Raw genomic sequence first — 24,282 nt, forward strand, 5'->3', positions numbered from 1 at the left:
AGTAGTAGGGGAAAACAATGCACTACTGGGATTCAGATGTGTCTCTCTTGTTCTCTGAGAATTCAGCGTCCTAATTTTGCTAGATAGAGCAAACTACCCAAAGGCATTGCCCTGTCTTTGCCAACAGGTAACAATTGTTATAAATATCGAGAAAAAAATGGGGATTGGAGAGAGAGAGATAGGCAGACAGACAGAAAGACACACACACACAAATTTAAAAGTTTGTCAAAATTCCCAGTTTGTCACTTAAACTGAATTTTCCTTACACAAACAGGGGTCTTGAGAATAACAACTATATTACAAAACACATGTGACTAAATTTGCCACATCATGGACTTCTAAAGAAGTAAAGGGATAGTACTTAAACAATTATTATTCTGAGTAGTTACATCTTATTTTGGAGGGAGAGGTTATCTAATCTGTAAGTGCTTACTAGAAATTTCTCTAGAAAAACCTTTACCTTTGCCAGGTTTTACCCCCAGATTCAGTGATTGCTATCTACTTTTTACATTAACAATACTTGATACCTCATGGAAATGAGATTGGATAAGTATATATCAAGTACTGATATATATTTTAAATATATATGTAATAGTATTTTTAATTTCAACATTTTTATTATTATTGATATTTCTGATATGGAATGTGGACCATAGATTTCTTAAATTTTTTCTACTATTCAGGTAATAAATAAAGGAAAAAAATGGGCTCTTCAACCAACAATATTATCATGCTTATTCACACTTTCAAAATGTGAAATGACATTTTTCAAATGTAATGATATAAACTTTTTAATGATTCACATTAAGTTCAATTTGAATATACGTAGAAAAAATATTTTGTTATTTTATCACCAACTGTAATCTTTTGACAGTTTAATACTTACTGAATAGTATAGTAATATAAGGTATGGAATATTAAAGTTAAGACTAACAATCAAGTCTAAGTAATATCTGTTTATTCTCTGCATGACCTAAGTCCTACCAGGAAGCACAAATAAAGTTTAATTTGTACTTGGGTGGATGGGGGGATTCGTGCATTTATTTTTTTAGGAAGTGTGATTTTATATACAATTCAAGAATGGCTGAAAGTATGAGTCAGTCCTTTTCCATTAGTGAAGGATAAATTCTGACAATTGCCTAGTAATAAAATATAGATTTAGTAATATCCTTGATGCTTCTATTTACTCTAGAATACACAGGAAGATATTTATAGGGAAAATGATGTGAATACCTCCTACTATAAATAGTTATATAAATTAATTACAATCATAATGGAAAATATATTAACATTTTCCATGTAAGTTCACTATTTTAAATTCACTTTTGTACAGCTATAATAAGAAATGTTCCTTAATCTATAAAACTGAACTTGTGATCATTTAAAGGGATTTTAACTTGTTACAAAAGTAAATGCATAGTTCACAAAGATTGGATGGAGGATGTTTTGATGAGATTTGAATGCCCAGCAGACAAGCATCACATATGAGCTAAGTGATGGTCTCACATACATCATCCCGCCATTAAACATTATTAAAATTCAGCAAAATTAAAATTCAGTACATACCATAGACCTTGAATAATAAAACCTTGAAAAGTCTTCATTGCCAAAGTTCTGTTGTACTTCTAGTAGGACCTTTATAAATTTCCTTTTTCTGTGTATCTTTCCTCCTTGGTTTTTTCATGCTCATGTTCTTAATTATCTCTATGGTGTTTAGCATAGTCTTTTCTTAGAACATTCTGTAAATGATAAAATAGTGTAGAAACATGATTAATATTTGTGGCTGGGGCTAACCTCATAGCCAGTGTGAATGGAAGAAGAATTTACATTTCCAAAACTACACCTGTATTTCCAAATTTAGAACTTATATCTGGGGTGTTTACTATTACTTCACTCTTCCTAAATATTGTCTCTACTTTCAAATGTTCTTGATCATAGCAGTGTTTATTTAATACAAACTTCATTTCAATTTATTGAAAAGGAAATAAATTACTGACGGTAGGACTTAAAATTCAAAACCCATTGTATTCCAATAATTATTCTCTATTAAAAAAATATGACATACATAATGAAAGTCAGTGGATTTAGGACATGGACCAGTAAATATACATTTTTTTAAAAAAATTAATAGCCTTGTCATAGGATACCCATGAGTGGTGAATATTTTATAGATATGTGCAACAATTCACAAAATGTCTTCTTTGGTGAAATGTCTATTTAGGTCTGCTCGTTTATTGCTTTTTATTATTATTATTATTGATTTGTATGAGCTGTTTGTATATTTTGGATATTAACCCCTTGTTGGTAACATCATTTGCAAATATTTTCTCCCATTCTGTAGGTTGTCTTTTCATTTTGTTGATGGTTTCCTTTGTTGTGCAAAAGCTTTTGAGTTTGATTAAGTCCCATTTGTTTATTTTTGCTTTTATTTCTTTTGCTTTGGGAGACTGATCTAAGAAAATACTGCTATGATTTATGTCAGAGAATGTTTTGCCTGTGTTCTCATCTGGGAGTTTTATGGTGTCATGACTTATGTTTAGGTGTTTAAGTCACTTTATTTTTTTATGTGGTGTAAGGGAGTGTTCTAACTTCATTTCTTTACATATAGCCGTCCAACTTTCCTAACACCACGTTTTGAAGAGACTGTCTTTTCTTCATTGTATATTCTTGCCTCCTTTGTCATAGATTAATTGACCTTAGGTGTGTGTGTTTATTTTGGGGCTCTCTCTTCTGTTCCGTTGATCTATATGTCTATTTTTGTGCCAGTACCATGTGTTTTCATTACTGTACCTTTGTAGTATGGTCTGAAGTCTGGAAGGGTTATGCTTCCATCTTTGTTCTTTTTCTTCAGGATTGCTTTGGCAATTCTGGGCTATTTGTGGATCCATATAAATTTTATTTTATTATTTTTAAAATATTTATTTATGTATTTATTTTTGGCTGTGTTGGGTCTTCGTTGCTGTGCGCGTGCTTTCTCTAGTTGCGGCAAGCAGGGGCTACTCTTCGTTGAGGTGCACAGGCTTCTCATTGCTGTGGCTTCCCTTGTTGTGGAGCATGGGCTCTAGGCACACAGGCTTCAGTAGTTGTGGCATGCGAGCTCAGTAGTTGTGGCTCACGGCCTCTAGAGCGCAGGCTCAGTAGTTGTGGTGCATGGGCTTAGTTGCTCCACAGCATGTGGAATCTTCACGGGCCAAGGATTGAACCTGTGTCTCCTGCATTGGCAGGCAGATTCTTAACCATTGTGCCACCAGGGAAGTCCCGATATAAAATTCTAAATTTTAGAATTATTTGTTCTAGTTCTGTGAAGAATGTCATGGGTATTTTGATAGGGATTGCCTTAAATCTGTAGATTTCTTTGGGTAGTCTGGCCATTTTAACAATATTAATTCTTCCAGTCCAGGAGCATGGGATATCTTGCCATTTCTTTGAATCATCTTCAGTTTCCTTTATCAATGTTTTATAGTTTTCAACATATACTTCTTTCACCTCCTTGGATAAGTTTATTCCTAGGTATTTTATATTTTTTGACGTGATTTTAAATGGGATTTTTTTCTTTCTCTGATATTTCATTATTAGTATAAAGAAATGCAAAATATTTCTGTATATTAATCTTATATCCTGCTACCTTGCTGAATTCCTTTATTAGTTCTAATAGCTTTTGTGTGGACATTTTAGGGTTCTTTATATTGAGTATCATTTCACCAGTCCAACTGATATATTGTGTCATTTAGAACCTTTGTTACTTTGTTATTATTGTTATTATTTTGTTATTATTGTTATTACTTTGTTACTTTGTTATTATTGATTTTCTATCTGGATGATCTGTCCATTGATCTCAGTGGGATGGTAAAATTTCCTACTACTGTTGTGTTATTTTTAATTTCTCCTTTTATGTCTGTTCACATTTGTTTTCTATATTTAGGAGCTCCTATATTGTGTGCCGGTATGTTAATGTGTGTAAAATCCTCTTTTTGTATCGATCCCTTTATCATTATATAGTGTCCTTCTTTGTCTTTCTTTATGGCCTTTGTTTTACAGTCCATTTTGTCTGATATGTGTTTTGCTACCCCTGCTTTTTTGTCATTTCCATTGGCATGAAATATCTTTTTCCATTCCCTTACTTTCAGTCTCTGTGTATCTTTTGCTCTGAAATGAGTCTCTTGTAGGCAGCATATTGTAGGTTCTTGTTTTCTCTGTGTCTTTTGATCAGAACATTTAGTCCACTGACATTTAAAGTAATTATTGATAGGTATGTACTTATTGCCATTTTAAACCCGGTGTTCCTGTTGTTTTTGTGGTTCTTCTTTGTTCATTTCTTCTTGTTTTTGTTTTTCCTTTTGTGGTTTGATGATTTTCTTTTGTAATATAGTTTTCAGTTTCTTTCATGGATTTTTGTGAATCTATAGTATGTTTTTGATTTGTGGATAGATACTGTGGCATTCAAGTACAATATGTTGACCCATAACTATATCTACTTGCTTTAAACTGATAGTCATTCAAGTTCAAGCAAATTATAAAAGATTTACATTTTTATACTCCCTTTCCCCATATTTTGTTATTTTGATGTTCTATTTTATATCTTACTACTTATCCTTTTACTGTTATAGTTATAATCACTTTTACAATTTTTTATTGTTTTTTAACCTATGTACTGACTTATTTAAGTGATCTTCAATCCTTTTACATACTTGCCTTTCCTATCGTGATTTTCCCTTTCCTATAGATTCTTGTGTCGTTTCTATTTATAGAAGACCTTTCATTATTTCTTTAGGGTGGGTTTGGTATTGCTGGATTCTTTTAGTTTGCCTGTCTTAGAAATTCTTTATCTGTACTTCTATTGTAAATGATAACCTTGCTGGGTAGGGTATCCTAGGTTTCAGGTTTTTCCCTTTCAAGACTTTAACTGTATCATTCCATTCCCTTCTGGTCCACAAAGTTTATGCAGAGAAATTAGCTGATAGCCTTATGGGGGTTCCCTTGTAACTGACTTTTTTTTATCTTGCTGCCTTTAGAATCCTCTCTTTTTCTTTAGCTTTTGCCATTTTAATTATGATATGTCTTCGTGTGAGTCTGTTTAGGTTCATCTTGTTTAGGACCTTCTGTGCTTTCATTTGTCTTTCTATCTGCTGTTCTCATTGGCTGATTTCCATTATTATGTCTTCCAGATCACTTATTCATTTTTGTCTGTTATTAATCTTCTGTTCATTGTTTCTAGATTGGTTTTTATCTCATCTATTGAATTGTCTATTTTTGATTGCTTCATCTTTATAGTTTCTAATTACTTGTTACAGTGATCTGCATTTCTATCTATAATCTGTTTAAATTTCTTAAGCCTTTTTATAATAATGGGTCTCAATAGTGTCAGGGACAGGTGTCTCTGACATAGCTACCTAAACTCTCCTCTGGGCTGAGGACGAGCTTCTCCAAGAATGGCGACAAGTCACCAAACAGCCTCCTTTAGCATTTTTATTACCTCCTTTTTGAACTCAGGGTCTAGTAGACTGGTGAAGACTGTTTCATTATTTGATATTTCAGGGGATTTTTCTTATTTTTCTTAATTTGGTGTCATTTCTCTGCCTTTTCATTTTACTTATATTACTTATATTTCTCTTTCTCCATGAATTTAGGAGAAACAGTTATCTACTGTGGTCTTGAAGGGGTGTTTTTATGTGAGAGCATCCCTGTATAGACTGTGCGTGTCCAATATTTTTGATGCAGGGGCTCATTTTGGTACAGTCACCTGTGTTTCCTCAGGGTGTGCTGTCCATTATCCCCTTGATAGAGGGTGTGGTTGGTGCTGATATACCTAGAGCCTGTGTGGGATATGAGTCAGGGCTTCCTCTCTGCTCCATGTCTGTCATTGCCCTGTTGGGGACAAGATCTCCTCTCCAGTTGTTGGATTAGAAGCTTTGAGGGTCAAGCTCAATCAGGCTTTGTTGCCCATGCGTGTATACCTTGCCCCAAAGGAGGTGATTGCTAATGTAGTTGAGGCCTACGGTCACAGAGGACCTATAAGCCGCCTCCATAGGTGTCCCTGGTTCTGCTCAGAAGCAGCCCAAGGTCGCATCCATTTCTCTCTTGTTTTCATCCCAGATCTAGTTAGTGCAAAGCTGTCCTGTGTATTAATCTGCAGGTGGGGTTGGAGTTTGGGAGTTGTGGCTGCGCAGGAGTTGAGGTGACTGCACTGCTGCCTGAGATCTTGGCTGCCTCTGTGGCAGTCTTCTCCCAGGACTTGTCTGCCTCAGATCCAGCACTAAGCTGCAGTGTGGAATGGGCAGAGCTTGGGCACTGTCACTGGGAGACAAACTGCTGTGTACTTCTGAGCGTGCTGACAATGGCTGTTGCCATCCCAATGGGACCACACCCCAGATCCTCCGGGCTGTCTCTCTGTAGCTAAATGAGTCCTATCCCAGGAACTCTTTGCTCCAGATTTACTGGTTAGCCTTTGCATACTGTTGTGCCACCATCCCCCTCTTTGCACACACTGACAATGGCCAGTTTTGTTTGTATAGGAGTTCTGCCAGTTTCCAGTTAGTTTTCCATGAGAATTATTCCACATGTATTTATACATATAGATATATGTATCTATATGTATAAATACATATATATATATATTTTTTTTTACTGTGATTGCATTGAAATGGAAATAAGCATAGGTAGATTAGCTGTAGTGGTTTAGGCAGAACCTGATGATACTTTCGACTCATATGCATTACTGGAGATGAGAACTGAGGACTACTTAGGAATAACTACAGAACTTGAAATCAATTTGAACTGCAACAGTACAAGTTAAGATATTTAATACTGTACTTATTCTTGGAGTCTGCAGTTCAAATCATGTCCCAGGGTAAATGGTGATATTTTCCTCATTAAGATATTATGACAGATGAATTAAACTTTTTTGCCCACTTGACTTAATGATTCTTTTTTCTCTAAGCCTTTTTTTTTCAGTTTTATTGAGGTATAATTGACAAATAAAATTACACATCATGGTGATTTGATATACACATACATTGTGAAAGGATTCCTCCCATGAGTTAATTAACATATCCACAGTTGTTAACACTGTATTGTTTAATGAAATTTACTAAGAGAACTTAAATATTGTCACCACCTCCCCCAAGAAAAATTACTCTTCTCCCAACATTGGCAGTATGACTAAGCATTGATACTATTGAACACTGTCTTTCGTTGATCCCTTTTGTATCTTCTGGTTAATATTATGAGTATTTTTTGTGTATCAGTGAGAAAAAAATTAGCATGTTTACTTGAAACATGTAGCAGAATGACAAAGGTAACTCCTATAACTGCTGTGCCTTTGAAATTTATCCCAGTCTTATTCATAACATTAATTGGATTATTCACCCATTAACCAAAGGCATCTCACATGCTGTGCATTTTGAAAGGTCAAATCTGTGGGAAATTTTATTAAAGAAATCTCAGTGCTGATATTAATAAAAATAGTCTTCACGTTAAAGCAGGGTGGCAAATACATGGCCTACATGCTCTCTCTCTGTCCTTCCGTTTCCATGTCTGGGATACTAATTGATAAAGATATGATTTCCTACTGAGCCTTTTGCGAATCCTCCTCAACACAACACGCTATGCAGCCAGTTGATCAGAGCTGGCATCAGAGTTGGAACTCATTTGTCATCCCCATTTTAACACTAAGTAAATCCTTTGTTACCCCCAAATACTCACCTTAAGTGCGTATTTACTTAGGTTTTTCTCCCCCCACAAATATGGTTTTCCGGTTTTTGTCAACAAGATCTGCTGCTCCTTATCTTTTTTTTTTTTTTTTTTTTTTTTTTTTTTTTTGCGGTATGCGGGCCTCTCACTGTTGTGGCCTCTCCCGTTGCAGAGCACAGGTTTCGGATGCGCAGGCTCAGCGACCATGGCTCACGGGCCCAGCCGCTCCTTATCTTTTCAGCTCACCTGAGCTCACAGGCAACTGTGGATGTTTCCAGCAAACTGACAGTCCTGCCTTAAGCACCAGAGTCTCTTATTCTCTGCCTCAGAACTTTCTGTGTCACTACAGGTGCTTCCTAAGCAGGGACGACCCAGAACTGTGGTAAGGTTCTCAGTCTGTATTGCAATACTCAGTGAAGACCAATCCATTTCTCCCAGTGGGAGAGGAGAGTCAGCATAAATGCCCTGGCCTTGCCATTCCACAGTAGGAAGGTTCTGATGTGTGTTCTCTGTGGCTTCTCAGAAGATCCACAGGGGGACTGAGTGATTATCTGCTCATTAGTGTTTTGCTTCCCTGATTCACTTTTCTCATTCTTCATTTGTGCTTCCTAGGGTCACTGAAGTCCTTACGTCAGGGTCTGCTTTTAGAACTAAAGCTAAAATGGTGTCTTTTGTCTTCATGTTATGTAAAACATTGATTCACAAACTGCAGTCAGTGAAGTTTCTCCTGATGATCCACGGACTGAGCTGTGAGCTCTGACTCGCCACTCCACAGTAGATCCAGTAAAGCCATTTTTCCTTCCTCTATGGAAAGTCCCACAGGACTACCTTAGAGCACTGTAGGTCAGAAATCCAACACGGGTCTCACTGGCTAAAGTCAACATGTCAGCACAGCAGCATTCTTTTTCTGGAGCTCCTAGAGGATAATCTGTTTCCTTGCATTTTCCAGTTTCTGGAACTGGCCACTACTTGTCATCTCTATCACTATAGATGTATTTTTGATGTGTTTGTTGTGGAGAGGTGAGCTCCACGTCCTCCTACCCTGCCATATTAATCCCCCTCCTTTTTACTAATGATCTTTATTTCTGTATTACAATTATTGATAATAGTGGTTTTATTAAAGTTAGAGAAAACCAGTAGTATCTAAAATATATAATTTCAGAAAATTAGTGTATATTTTATATGGGGCATAATGTGATGTTTGCTCTCTCTTACGTAAAACATTTCTTACAAAGCATTAAAGTCCATCAGTTATTTCATCTTTAATGACACTCACTTTTAACATTTTTTTCTTACGTGCTCTGTGATGTTGACAATGTTACATTAACACAGATAGACACACATATGCACACATTCATAGGAGAAAAAAAAACTCAAACCAAAAACACCTTGTAAATACTCATACCACTGCAGGTGCTGAAGCATATTGTGGAGTATTTATAGAATTCTATAATATCAAACATGACTAAATGATGATTTTTTGTACTACCTTACCTTTCCATTTAAGGAGGCCAGAGAACTTACATATTTCTTTCAGGACATATACATTTCTAAAGACAAGATTTCTTTCTTTCTTTTTTTTTTTTTAATAGTATTGCTTCTGTGATTTTAGTCACACTGAAAATCTTTAACCATCACTGCAAGCCATTGCAATGATTTAGTCATATATCCACTGATCAACAAGCTTACAAAAGTAGCAATTCTTTAACATCTGTATTTCAGTTTTATAGCTCTAAGCTTTACTCAGGGAAAATTAATCAGTAAAAGAGGGAAAATCAATCAGTAAATGAGGAAAAATATCTTCCACATATAAATTGTGTGATGAAAGGTCTAAATTGAGAATTGAAACATATGGCAAGATTATTGAGTAGAAGGTTGTCCTGTACATGGAGCTCTCCCTTCAAATTGAGCTCCCAGACTGTTTCACCTCCCGTTTGGCCTTAGTAGGAGACCACGCAAATAAGGGTTAGAGAAACAATCTATAGTTAAACAACCAATCATCTCTGTTGCTTATTGTTAGGAATAAAGAAAAAGTTAGCAAATAACTAAAAGTTAGAAAACTGGATATTACCTAGAGACATGTATAATTCTCATTGACTGAATGATTTTCTTAATATTTTATTATAATTTTTTAATTTTAGTGACCAAAAGCCTTTTTTTGCATATGAGTTATAGTTTTAAATTTTTTCTTTAATCATTTTCATCTATTTCTAACAGTCAGAACTCATAGCCCACATTTAGGTCATAAAATATAGCTTTAGAAAAAACCCAAGAGCCTCTGCCATAGGTCAAAGTCTAAACTGATAAGTAAATTCATTTTTAGGTGATACTAGTAGTCCTTATGGAAGAATTAATAAGTACATAGGTTAGAAAGCAGAGCTACATGTAAAGACTGAAAAACTGTGCCTGTATTTTTTTCCCCCCACTGTATTTGAAGGGGGTAAAAATCCTTAATTGCCCTTATGTAGTTCAAACATTTTTTAAAATTCTACTTTGTTGTGCCGGTCTATAAATAGGAAGGGTATGAAGCTAGGTAACATAACTTCTAAGTTAAGCTAACCATTTGAGAGGGAGTATAGTTACATTGAGAGGAATCTTATCAAATGAGATTAAGCCATATCCTTGTGAGCAAAATAGCAATTGAAGAATTAGTCTGACTTTGCTAAGACTTGTATGTTTCAGTTTAGGATTTTGGAGAAGCCTACCCCAAGTAAGTCATTTCAGTTAGGTGCTCCAAACTGACATATTCATTTACCTGACATGTGGTTTGAGTGTATACTACATGTCTGAGATAGTTTTTTACCCTGAAGATACAGCAGTAAATAAGTCACATAATTTCTTTCCCTGGTGGAGTTTTTATTCTTGTTGGGGAGATAAGCAACACGCAATAAATGATTTTGACTAGAGAGATAGGTAAATAGATTAAAGATAAATTAGATTAGAAAACAGATAAGATAGATTGATTGATAGATATAGACAGAAAACAGGTGATCCTGTATGTTACATAGAAGAATAGAGCATGTTAGTGGATAGAAGCAGCTGGGTGATAGGAAAGTGAATGACAAAGGATGGGCAGAGAAACATGTTTGGATCAAAATGGATCACAGACCTAAATGTAAAATGCAGAACTCTGAAAGTCTTAGAATATAATATGAGAGAAAATCTAAATGATCTTGGGTTTGGTGGTAACTTTTTAGATACAAAACGAAAGAAATTCATGAAAGAATTGATAAGCCAGACTTCATTAAAACAAAATAAAAAATTCTGCTTTGTGTAAACATTGACTAGAGAATAAAAAGACAAGCCACAGACTGGGAGAAAATATTTGAAAAAGACGTATCTGATAAAGGACTTATCCAAAATATTCACGGAACTCTTAAAAATCAACAATAAGTAAACAAACAGTCTGGTTAAAAAATGAGTCAAAACCTTAACAGACACATCACCAAAGAAGATAAACAGATTGCAAATAAGCATATGAAAGTGTGTGCCACCTATGTGTCTTGGAAGAAATGCAAATCAAAACGAGATACCACACTAATTAGAATGGCCAAAATCCAAAACACTGATAATGCCAAATCTGGGAAGGGTGTAGAGCAACAGGAACTCTCATTCATTGCTGGTGGGACTGCAAAATTGTACAGCCCACTATAAAAGACAGTTTTCAGGTTCCTTTTGTGTGTGTGTGTGTTTATGAGCAAGTGTGTGTGTAATATCTATATGTGTATATATATATATAATATATAATACATATATACATATATATATACACACACACCTTTTTTGACATGCAAAAAGCTGTACATATTTAATGTATACATGTTGATGACTTCATGAGTTTGGAGATAAGTATACACCTGTGAAAGCATCACCACAATCTATGCCATAAACCTATTCATAACCTCCAAAAGTTTCTTCCCACCTTCTTTATATATTGTTACCATTTTTTATATGATAAAAAGCAGATCTACCCGCTTAGCAAATTTCTAAGTACATAATGTAGTATTGTTACAAAACTAAACATATTCTTATCATACAATGCAGCAATTGTGCTCCATGGTATTTACCCGAAGGGGTTGAACATTTATCTCCAGGAAAATATCTACATATGAATGTTTATAGTAGCTTTATTCATAATATCCAAAGTTTAGAATCAACTAATATATTTTTCAGTTGGTAAATGGATAAATAAACAGTCTTACATCTAGGTAATGGAATATTTTTCAACGCTATAAAGAAATGAGCCATGAAAAGACATGGAGGAATCTTAAATGCATATTACTAAATGAAAGAAGCCAGTCTGAAAGGCTACTAACTATATTATTACAACAAAATGATATTCTTGAAAAGGAAAAACTCTGGAGACAGTAAAAAGATCGGAGGTTGCTAGGGGTAGGGGGAAAGGGTGGGATGAATCAGCAGAGCACAGAGGAGTTTTAGAACAGTGAAATTACTATATATGTCATTATGCATTTTTTTAAAAACCCATAAAGTGTATACCACTGAGAGTGTACCCTGATGTAAACTGTGGGCTTTGGATGATAATGATATATAAATGTAGGTTCATCAGTAGTAACACGTACTACTCTGGTGGCGGATGTTGACAATGGGGGAAGCTATGCATGTGTGGGTACAGGTCATATATGCGAAATCTCTGTACCTTCTGATTAATTTTTCTGTAAATCTAAAACTGTTCTAAAAAATAAAATCTTTTTAAAAATATCCAGAAAGGTAAAATTTAAGGTGAAAATTGTTAATTTGAAGATGTCAACAATATGAAGTTCGTGGAGAATTGTGTTATAAGCAGAGGGAACAAGTGTGAAGCCTAGAAACCTTAATGGTCTATATAGTTAAATACAGAAAGAAATCCAGTGTGGCAAGAGCATGGTAGGCAACATGAGGGCAGAGAAATAGTCAGCAGCCAGATCATTAAAGGCTTTATAATCTAGAGTATAAGAAAATTTATGCTAAATGTGACTTTGATACACTAGAAAGTTTAGAGTAATGGAGAAACATCATGATTTTTGTGTTGAGAATGGTTTGTGGCAAAGTGGTGAGAAATGATGTAGGGGGCTTCCCCTGCATTTAGGTAGGGTTTGGGGGGGTTCCAATTGAGATATAATGGCTAATTGGACTTCTAGTGTGGAAATGGTAGAAATGCAGTGAAGTAAACCAATTCAGTTATCTTAGAGGTAGTCAGGAAGGACTTACTGACTGATAAGCAGGGTAAAGAAAAAAGAGTAATTATGCATGACCCATCAATTTTGGATTGAGTCATCAGGTTAGATGTCACTGTCATTTACTGAGTTGGTGAAACTTTGGAGAACCACAGGTTTTGGTGGAGGGATATCAAGAGTTCTATTTGGGACATGTTAATTTTGAGGTGCCTGGAAGACAGTCATGTAGATGCTTTAATTTAATATTTGGATATATGAATTTGGAGTTGGGTGGAGAAATCAATACTACGTTTAAATGTGGGATTCAGCAGCATAAGAATGTTGTATAAATCCATGGGGATGGATGGAATAACTCAGGGAAATATATAGATAGAAAAGAGAAGAGGGACCAGGGTAAAAAGATACTGCTATTGGATTTGGCTACATGGAGGTTCCTGGTGACCTTGGTGCATTTCAGTAGAATAGTAAAGGCAGACACTCAGTTGTTCTTTCACTGTACATTAAATTTGAATCTAAAATTTGGCTTTTGAATACTGTGTTAGAAAATGATCTTAAAAGCATTTTTAGAGGTAAGAGGGGGATTTAAAATGATTTCCTAAACTAGTACAACATTGTTGTGTTATCAACTATACTCCAATAAAAAATGAAAAAAAAATGATTTCCTAAATTCCCAGAGTGATGCTAACAATTTCAGAAAAGGTTGAATGCCTAAACATAGAATTTTACTCTAAGCAGAGGGAGAATGTGGAGTTTCCTGGAAGGGGGAGGAGAACAGTGGGGCAGGATTTGATTCTCTTTGTCATTGCAGCTGATCCAGATCAGCAAGGTAGGACCATCTGGAAGACCGTGAATTACAATAGCCATTAATCCTTGAGCAGTTGATGTATGGGGGACAGGGGCCAATATTTAAAGAACAGGCAAAACAGTTATACTTCACTATTAATAGAAAGTTAGCTCTTGAGGGCATATGGAATAGGAGACCCTTCCTTTAATATCAAGGAGAAGCTTTAACTAGGATCTAGAGTTTACACTGCAAAGAATAAAGGGGAGAGAAAATCACTTGGTGAGTTCTGCAACGATGCTGAGTTTATCTGAGAGAGAATGACTTAAATCAGAAAATATTTAATTGGCACTAATTGGCAGGTCCAAGATTTTACCTTTTGCTTTATATTGCTTTTTATTTTTCTTCACATTAATAAGATTCATGGGTCAAAAGAGAGTTTAATATAGTTATAAAGATATAAAGTTAATTGTTTCCACATCAAAATAATATCATATAGGTATTTTCACTCTGCTAGATTCTGTTGAATTCTGGTTAATTTGGTTTTGTATATATATTTATCAGATTATCAAGAATCAATATGTCTCATTTAAATTTACTCACATTTGTAGTTCGGACAATTTTGATTTTCATCCTTCCTTAAATGGAGAGAAGTTGGCCACCATTTTCTGTTAGAACAATCAAACGAAACTTTTGTTAAGTAATTGTTAAAATTATTAAAGTTCTATATCATAAGCCAGTCTCTTCTCCCTCACCTTAAATAATTCTACTTCCCTTAACCTTTTCATTGACACTTGTAAAATCTCCATTCATGTGGTGTTTCCCTCCATATTCTTAAATATTTCTTATTATGAAAAAGTCCAAACTTGCTGAAAGTCTAGTAAAAATCTAGTGAGCAGATTATGGAGATTTTATAAGAATGATAAATTTCAATTCAAACCTTTAAGTCAGTTTAATTGTTTTTAATCTTATTTGACTTAAAAGAAAACAAAACTAACTTACCAAGTATGTTTATCTTGTCTTGGAAGCAGAGTATTCAAAATCCATCCACCTGGTTGTGGCTGTTTATACTTCAGAGATGGTACAGGCTCACAAAAAAGCAGTAATTTTTTTCCTCTTTTTCTTTTTTTTTTTTTTTTCTTTTGAGGAACGCTACCTTTAATTTGTTTTTGTACTTATTTGAAAGTAGACTTTATGAAATTTGTTTGACTTCCTCTCATGACTCCTGTGGTTCTTTATTTAAATCTGTGGGTGCAATTTCAGGTTGTTTAAATCTATGGTTTCAATATCTGCATCCTTGAATTTTGTTGACGCCTTTGTTGATTTTTTTCTTCTTTGTATCCACAGATTCAACATCATTAACTTCTGAATATTCTTTATGAATCTTTCTAGGGATCTTTCATTGAATTCTTCATATCCCCAAATTTAGCATAAGTATCCTCCAAGTCCTTTTAACGTCTTTCTTATATTTTTCATGAAGGTTTTCTGAGCCCATCTTTGTGTTCTTCTTTCCCCCATTAAAAAACTTATTCCATTAATTCTTTGAATCCCCCTTTTCATATATTCAGTTTCAGACTACTAAAATTGTTCCATCAAATACTCTTTTGAATTACCATCCAAGGCCTACTTGCCCTTCTTGGCATCTTTCTTTGCATCCTTCTTGGCATCTTTCTTTTCTTTCTTGGCAGCATCTTTTGACTCACTATCTGCCTCACCGGGCTTTTCATCTTTCTTATCTTTTTTACTCTCCTTCTTCTTTGAATCTTTCTTGTCCTTTGATTCATCTCCTTTCTCGCCAGGTTTCTTTGAATCCTTGCTCCCTTTCTTATCCTTCTTTCCATCTTTCTTTTCACCTTCTGATTCTGTAGTGGACTCCTTGCCCTTCTTTGAACCTTTCTTATCTTTTTTGGAATCTTTCTTTGCATCCCCTTTTTCACCTTCTAATTCTGTAGCAGACTCCCTGCCCTTCTTTGAACCTTTCTTATCTTTCTTTGAATCTTTCTTTGCATCTCCCTTTTCACTTTCTGTTTCTGTATCAGACTCCTTGCCCTTCTTTGAACCTTTCTTATCTTTTTTGGAATCTTTCTTTGCATCTCCTTTTTCACCTTCTAATTCTGTAGCAGACTCCCTGCCCTTCTTTGAACCTTTCTTATCTTTCTTTGAATCTTTCTTTGCATCTCCCTTTTCACCTTCTGTTTCTGTATCAGACTCCCTGCCCTTCTTTGAACCTTTCTTATCTTTCTTTGAATCTTTCTTTGCATCTCCCTTTTCACCTTCTGTTTCTGTATCAGACTCCTTGCCCTTCTTTGACCCTTTCTTATCTTTCTTTGAATCTTTCTTTGCATCTCCCTTTTCACCTTCTGTTTCTGTATCAGACTCCTTGCCCTTCTTTGACCCTTTCTTATCTTTCTTTGAATCTTTCTTTGCATCTCCCTTTTCACCTTCTGTTTCTGTATCAGACTCCCTGCCCTTCTCTGAACCTTTCTTATCTTTCTTTGAATCTTTCTTTGCATCTCCCTTTTCACCTTCTGTTTCTGTATCAGACTCCTTGCCCTTCTTTGACCCTTTCTTATTTTTTTCAGAGTCTTGCTTTGCATCTCCTTTTTCACCTTCTGATTCTGTAGCTGAGTCGTTGTCCTTCTTTGAACCTATCTTGTATTTTTCAGAACCTTTTATTGCACCTGCTTTTTCATCTTCAGATTCTGTAACTGACTCCTTGCCCTTCTCTGAACCTTTTTTCTCTATTTTGACATCTTTCTTTGCATCTGCTTTCTCTTCTTTAGCTCCTGGTTCTTTCTCTGAACCTTTCCTAAGTTTTTCCTCTGAAACTGTGGACTCTGCTTCTGCATCTGATTTGTCCTTCTTGTCTTCCTTACTTTTCTTAATTATTGATGGAGATAAAGGTTTTGCTGCATCTTTAGCATCCTCCCTGGAGTGTCGAGCTGGTTTCTGTAGAGGCTGCCTCCTAGCAGCTAAATAAACAGATGGTCTCTCAGAAATTCTCATTAAAGAATGGTGCATCCATAATGGTGGTTTATGAGCTCCCCTTAATTTGTCTTCATCATATCTCTGAAATATTGGTTAGAATAATAATGAACAACTTGTGTGTGAGTTACACAGCCTTTATTACCAGATATTGAATACATTTAACTTGAACCATGAAAAGATTTTAGATTTTGATAAATAGTGGGTAAATGGTAGATTGCATAGTTTATTATGCTTTTTCAACTTTGTTCCTTTTTTGTATTAAAGGACAGCATGCCTCATTTAAGGCCTAATTTTAATTTAGAGGATCTTCATAATTCCCTCAAGATTTTATGTTAAAATTCTCACAGAACTTCACTGACTAATGACAAATCAGAACCTCTCTTCACAATCATGAGAGATTTAGGTTTTGTTTTTGTTTTTGTTTTTTTACTCTGTGTTCTTGAGATTTCTTGGAATGTCTTCCCCACCTTCCATTTCTGTGCTAACTCAGAAACTAATTATTCTCTAATATCTAAGAGTTTCATGTTCAGGCATATCCTGGTCTCTATTGTCATATTCAGAGTCTCTGGAATTTAGAATGCTACCTGTGGTTAAAAGTAAAAGCCTAATACTCCTCTGCCTGACAAGATATAATTTGAGTATCAGATAGGAAACTGCAGTAATGAAAACTATAACATTCAGTATACATTAGTTTGAGCAGAATGGTACATTCTGTTTTCAACTCCTAATCAAATATTTTTAAAAGCTTAATTGCAAAAATAGCAAATTTTGGAAAGAATGTTAATGGCTGTAAAAATAAATTTAATAAAGAAAGGAAAATGAAAAAAGGATGAGAAAACAGAAGAAACCTAGGTTACTACTGATTAAATATATTCCCTAAAATAAACAAGAGTTCATGATATGTTATTTTGTGAAAACTTTTCTTGGAACATTTTCATATTCCTTGATGATTCCAGAAACATTGGGAAATATTAATCTTCTAATACTCAAAATCTGGAATTCTATATTATAGGAAATGAGAAAGCATTGAAACTTCCTTAGTTTATAATGTAACTCCATGATTCTCATGAGGGTGTTTCTCCAACTGGGGAATATTTTCTGAATGTTCATACTAACTGTAGCCTTAGGATCTCCAGATTTCTGTGCTTCTTGGATACATATTTTCTATAATGTGGGATTGCTGAGCAAATATTTAATATGAAATAAGGGAGTAATTTTTATATACTGAAATGCAAATTAAATATATCTACTTTCTCCAAGTAGTAGAATTGAATTACCTTCAACTGTGCTGTATAATATGACATTTAAAGGCCACATGTGTGAACTGAATCAAATTGAATGTAAAATTCAACTGCTCAGTTGAAGTAGCCTCATTTCAAGTGTTCAGTAGCCATATTGGAATTGGAATGCAAAGATATAAAATACTTCCATCATCACAGAAATCCCATTGGTCAATGATGATCTGTAACATATATAGCTATACATGATTTCACAAGATTATTACCAGTAAAAGTATGTGATCTTTTCAAAACTCACAGGAACTGTTTTGTCTTGTAGTTGGGAAGGTTTTGATCTCCTTCTTGTTCCTGGCCGTGGTGGTTTGGGAAATACCAGGGCAAAATGTTGCTGATTCCATGATTTTTTACTTAATTCACTGACTAAAATAAGAAAACATTAAGCATACACTTCAGAATAAATAGAATTTTATCAGACCTAAAATGGCAGTAAGTTTCTCTTGCCCATTCTTTCCCATTGCCCAAGTACTGTCAAGAGGTTAATAATTCATAAATAAATTTGGTTTGGTTTAGAAAAAATAAAAAATAAATAAATAAAATGGCAGTAAGTAATCATATGTAAATTAATAAATAAATGATTCATATTATGGCTTCATGTATTTGGTAATGTTTGAAATTCTGTACTATTAATATGAGAAAATAAAATTTGATTTTTTAAAATTTTAACTAGTTTTTTTTTTTTTTTTTCTGTACGCGGGCCTCTCACTGTTGTGGCCTTTCCTGTTGCGGAGCATAGGCTCCGGTCGCGCAGGCTCAGCGGCCATGGCTTACGGGCCCAGCCGCTCCGCGGCATGTGGGATCTTCCCAGACCGGGGCACGAACCCGCGTTCCCTGCATCAACAGGCGGACTCTCAACCACTGCGCCACCAGGGAAGCCCTTAACTAGTTTTGTAGTTAATTATATAGTCATTGTGAAACTAATATAGTCTGTAATATAAATGGAAAAAAAACAGTTTTACTGTTTCCTTTTAATCTTTCTATCTCTTCCAATCTAGATTTTTCCTTTATACTCTTTTGGCTAGAATACAATTCTACTGAGAACAGAAATTATGGTAGCTACTTTTGTAACTCCCAAAGTACTTAGCACAGTTCCTATTTAAAATATTCAGTAAATATATGACTGAATATAAAGGCTAACACTTAAGATCCCCTTAGTTAGTAACCATATTCTAAGCTACAAGAGTAAATGTCATACACCCCAGAACCCCATTGTCATCGGTGGCGTACTAATGAAGAAAATCGATAAATAAAGAGTACCTACAGAATTGTGATTGTGAGAGTCGAGTTACATAGAAACTATAATATAAATGGTTAAAAATATTTAGGTTACCAATAAGACCTGTGAGAGAGATATCCTCATCTATTTAAGTATGTACAAAAATGCTGTATATAAGAGAAAATAGACTTGTCCTGTGAGTCTCCTAAAGATAGAATCAGGATCAATGAGAAAATATGCAGAATGAAAGATATATTTAAGTTTAATATATGAGAGAAAATTGATTACTTGATATAAGAAGTCCTTCACCATCAGATTGACTGGCCTTGTCAAGTAATGAATTTTTTTGCCAATTATATGTCCGATATAGAATATCAGCAATGTAGCAGAAGACGTTCCTGACACAGGTAAGAAGTTATTTATCCATTTTTTTACACTGCCTTTCAACTGTAAGATTATCTAACTGTTTGAATTCTAACCTGTAAATATGTCCACCTTTATGTTGCTGAACATATTCACTTAATCTTCTGTGGATAGTAAGACAAAATATCTTTAGAAGGTATTCACTGAGCCCATGAGAAAGGTGCTTAGGAAAATTAAAAGCTGATTTTTAGTAATACTCCATGACAGCTGTTGTTTATTACTTATCCCTAAAATTAATCATACCTGTTTTAAAAAATTGAACTTTCTTACCTGGGATGTAATTATCACATGTCCCGAAGTTTATTTTTTGGCTATTAAAATAAGAGGGGAAAGTTTTAATTAATTTATACAAAATCACTCTATTTAACGATCATTACTGTACATAAACACTTGCCATGACCAACTAGAGAAATATTTTACATTCTTAGATCTCTATTATTATGTAAGATTACTTCATCCTAGAAAAATAGAAATGACCAAATACGTGTTTTTAACACAAACTTCAACATAACTAAAACAAGATGGATAAAAACATTTTAAAAAAAAGTCACCAGGACTTCCCTGGTGGCACAGTGGTTGACAGTCTGCCTGCCAATGCAGGGGACACGGGTTCGAGCCCTGGTCTGGGAAGATCCCACATGCCGCGGAGCGACTAGGCCCGTGAGCCACAACTACTGAGCCTGCGTGTCTGGAGCTTGTGCTCCGCAACAAGAGAAGCCGCGACAGTGAGAGGCCCGCGCACCGCGATGAAGAGTGGCCCCCTGCAGTTGCTCACTGCAACTGGAGAAAGCCCATGCACAGAAAAGAAGACCCAGCACAGCCAAAAATAAATAAATAAATGAAATTAAAAAAAAAAAAAAAAGAAAGTCACCAAAATGCGTATCTGAAATATGGACATTTATGGGCTTTTTAATGACACCACGATTGAATTTTTCCCCACTTTATGCTCCAAATTCTCTTACAATTGAACTGTAAGACATTGTAAGAATTATAAGACATCATCTTAAAAACACTATGCCTAGGTGAGATCAGATCCTCAAAATAATCTCAGAATTTAACCAAATCCAAATCACTCAATGGCATGCATGTCTGTCTGTGAATGTGTGCATATGTGTGTGTGTGTGTGTGTGTGTGTGTGTGTGTGTGTCAGTGTATATCACAAGCATTGATATGGATTTTGACTTTTTTTCTTCTCTAGGAAAATATGAGAAATAAAACTATGTTGCAAAGTAGTTTCTATTTACAAATTTCCATTTGTCTTAGTACTATATGAGCATGTTTATTCTCACAAAGGGGAGTTTTATATCTAATTCTTATTTATTTGTAATGGAGGCACATATTAAGATCTGTTAAAGAAATATTATTATACATCATCCCATTATATTACAGAAATAATGTCATTGTTGATCATGAGTGAGTTTGGGGCTTACACACACACGCATACACACACACATAAAAACACACATGCTCATAGAGTGATTTCCTTATTTTAACATTATATAAATATTAAGAATAAAGTGCAGTACAAAAATATCTTGGTACCTTCATTAAAATTTTTGTTCCCAGTAAAAAAACCTGGCACATTTTTGCCACTCTACAAAATTTTGAATAAATTAATTGAATAAAATTCAGGATGTGTTGACTAATAAGTTACCTGGTCTAGTGATTTCTTAACTGAGGGCGTGTATTAAAATTACTCACCCTACTATATCTCTAGGTTTAAACCTAGCCAATCTACATTTATATACTGCTTAAGAAATTTTGATTTTCAACCATGATTATGAACTTCTCTTTTCTAAATGCTCTGAAAGAGGAACTATGTCATGAAACAATATTATTAAATTTGAGATTTAAAAAGTGGTACATAGGCATGGTCCATTAAGTTCTGTGTAAGCTCTGAGGAATATTCTTTGATCATAAAGCAATTCAATTAAAAATCAATAACAAAATTACAGTTGACCCTTGAACAGCAAGGGTTTGAACTTCATGGGTCCACTTATATGTGGATATTTTTCAGTAATACTACCATACTACAAGATCTGTGGTTGGTTGAATTCCTGAATGTAATACCGCAGATTTGGAGGGCCAACTATTAAGTTCTGTGTGGATTTTTGACTTTGTGGGAATTGGCTCCCCTACAGCCCATGTTATTCATGGGTCAACAGTATATTGAAAGTACATAAACATTTGAAACATAAACATCTCCTTCTAAATAACCAGCGGTCAATTTACAATTCACACTTATGAAAAAGAAGCAAATGGACAATAATTTATAACAAAAATTGTGGAATACTGCAGACAGTACATAGAGAGAACTTTATAGCTTTAATGCATTTTATTAGAAAAAAGTTTAAAATCAATGTTGTAAATTTCTGCTTTAAAATTAGGAAAATATCATAATAAAGTTAAAGGGAGAAAATAATAAAGCTTAACCAAGAAAAATCAGTGAAAGGGAAAACAAAATTAGAGCAAATATAACCCCACTTTTATCAGTGGAAAGATCACCCAGACAGAAAATCAATAAGGCAACACAGGCTTTAAGTGACACATTAGACCAGATGCACTTAATTGATATTTTTAGAGCATTCCATCCAAAAGCAGCAGAATACACATTCTTTTCAAATGCCTGTGGAACATTCTCTGGGATTGATCTCATGCTGGGCCCCAAAGTGAGCCTCAGTAAATTTAAGAAAATTGAAAACATATCAAGCATCTTTTCCAACGACAAGGCTATGAGATTAGAAGTCAACTAACAAGAAAAAAAAAAAAAACCTGTAAAAAACACAGATATGTGGAGGCTAAACAATGTGGATCATTGAAGAAATGAAAGAGGAAATTAAAAAAAATACCTAGAGACAAATGACAATGATAGCGCAATGACCCAAAACCTATGGGACACAGCAAAAGAAGTTCTAAGAGGGAAGTTGATAGCAATACAATCTTACCTCAGGAAACAAGGAAAATCTCAAACAATCTAACCTTACACCTAAAGCAACTAGAGAAAGAAGAACAAACAAAACCCAAAATGAGAAGAAGGAAAGAAATCATAAAGATCAGAGCAGAAATAAATGAAATAGAGATGAAGAAAATAGAAAAGATCAATGAAACTAAAAGCTGGTTCTTTGAGAAGATAAACAAAATTGATAAACCTTTAGTGAAGCTCATTAAGAAAAAAAGAAAGAGGGGTCAAGTCAATAAATCTAGAAATGAAAAATAGGAAGTTACAACTGACAGCACAGAAATACAAAGTATCGTAAGAGATTCCTACAGCCACTATATTCCAATAAAATGGAAGACCTAGAAGAAATGGACATATTCTTAGAAAGGTACAGTCTCCCAAGACTAAACTAGGAATAAATAGAAAATATGAATAGACTGATCATAAGTATTGAAATTCAACAAAGTACAGGACCAGATGGCTTCACAGGCAAGTCTATCAAATATATAGAGAAGAGCTAAAACCTATCCTTCTCAACTCTTCCAAAAAACTGCAGAGGGAGGAGCACTCTCAAACTCATTCTGTGAAGCCACCATTGCCCTGATACCAAAACCAGACAAAGATACCACAAAAAAAAAAAAAAAAAAGAGAAGAAAATTACAGGCCATACACTGATGAACATAGATGCAAAAATCCTCAACAAAATACTAGCAAACAGAATCCAACAATGCATTAAAAGGATCATATACCACTACCAAGTGGGATTTATCCCAGGGATGCAAGGATTTTTCAGTATCCTCAAGTCAATCAGTGTGATAACACTACATTAACAAGTTGAAGAATAAAAACCATATGATCATCTCAATAGATGCAGAAAAAGCTTTTGACAAAATTCAACACCAATTTATGATAAAAACTTTCCAGAAAGTGGGCAATGAGGGAACACACCTCAATATAATAAAGGCTATATATTACAAACATACAGCTAACATCATACTCAATAGTGAAAAGCTGAAAGCATTTACTCTAAGATCAGGAACAGGACAAGGATGTCCACTCTTACCATTTTTACTCAACATAGATTTGGAAGTCATAGCCACAGCAATCAGAGGGGAAAAAAAGAAATAAAAGGAATCCAAATTGGAAAAGAAGTAAAACTCTCTCTCTTTGCAGATGACATGGTACTATACATAGAAAATCCTAAAGATGCTACCAGTAAACTACTAGAGCTCATCAATGAATTTGCTAAAGTAGCAGGATATAAAATTAATACAGAAATCTGTCGCATATCTATACACTAACAATGAAATATCAGAAAGAGAAATTAAAGAAACAATCCCATTTACCATAGCATCAAAAGAATAAAATATCTAGGAATAAACCTACATAAGGAGGCCAAAGACCTACACTCTGAAAACTATAAGCTGCTGCTGAAAGAAACTGAAGATGACACAAACAGATGGAAAGATGTTCCACGTTCTTGGACTGGAATAATCAATATTGTCAAAATAACTATATTGCTCAAGGCAATCTGAAGATTTATTGCAATCCCTATCAAATTACCAGGGGCATTTTTCACAGAACTAGAACAAAAAATTTTTTAATTTGTATGGAGACACAAAAGACCCTGAATAGCCAAGTCAATCTTTTTTTTTTTTTTTTTTTGGCCACGCCACACAGCATGTGGGGTCTTAGTTCCGCCACCAGGGATCAAACCCATGCCCCCTGCATTGGAAGTGTGCATTATTTTCTTAACCACTGGACTGCCAGGGAAG

The 24,282-nt window shown here is 34.7% G+C and overlaps 1 protein-coding gene across 1 annotated transcript in view; it reads right to left on the reverse strand.

Annotated features, from left to right (window-relative positions):
- Positions 1–15,270: 15,270 nt before the first annotated feature.
- The window catches only part of CYLC2 (cylicin 2), a 158,972-nt gene continuing 149,960 nt past the window's right edge, over positions 15,271–24,282 (reverse strand). The window contains exons 4-7 of the mRNA XM_069540802.1: positions 19,840–19,880; positions 18,172–18,293; positions 16,317–16,716; positions 15,271–16,148 (exon numbers count right to left, since the gene is read on the reverse strand). Coding sequence (XP_069396903.1) covers positions 15,271–16,148; positions 16,317–16,716; positions 18,172–18,293; positions 19,840–19,880 — 1,441 coding nt within the window. The remainder of the gene's footprint in view (positions 16,149–16,316; positions 16,717–18,171; positions 18,294–19,839; positions 19,881–24,282) is intronic.

This window comes from Delphinus delphis, chromosome 6 (genome assembly GCF_949987515.2).
Source record: "Delphinus delphis chromosome 6, mDelDel1.2, whole genome shotgun sequence".
NCBI classification, from domain to species: domain Eukaryota; kingdom Metazoa; phylum Chordata; class Mammalia; order Artiodactyla; family Delphinidae; genus Delphinus; species Delphinus delphis.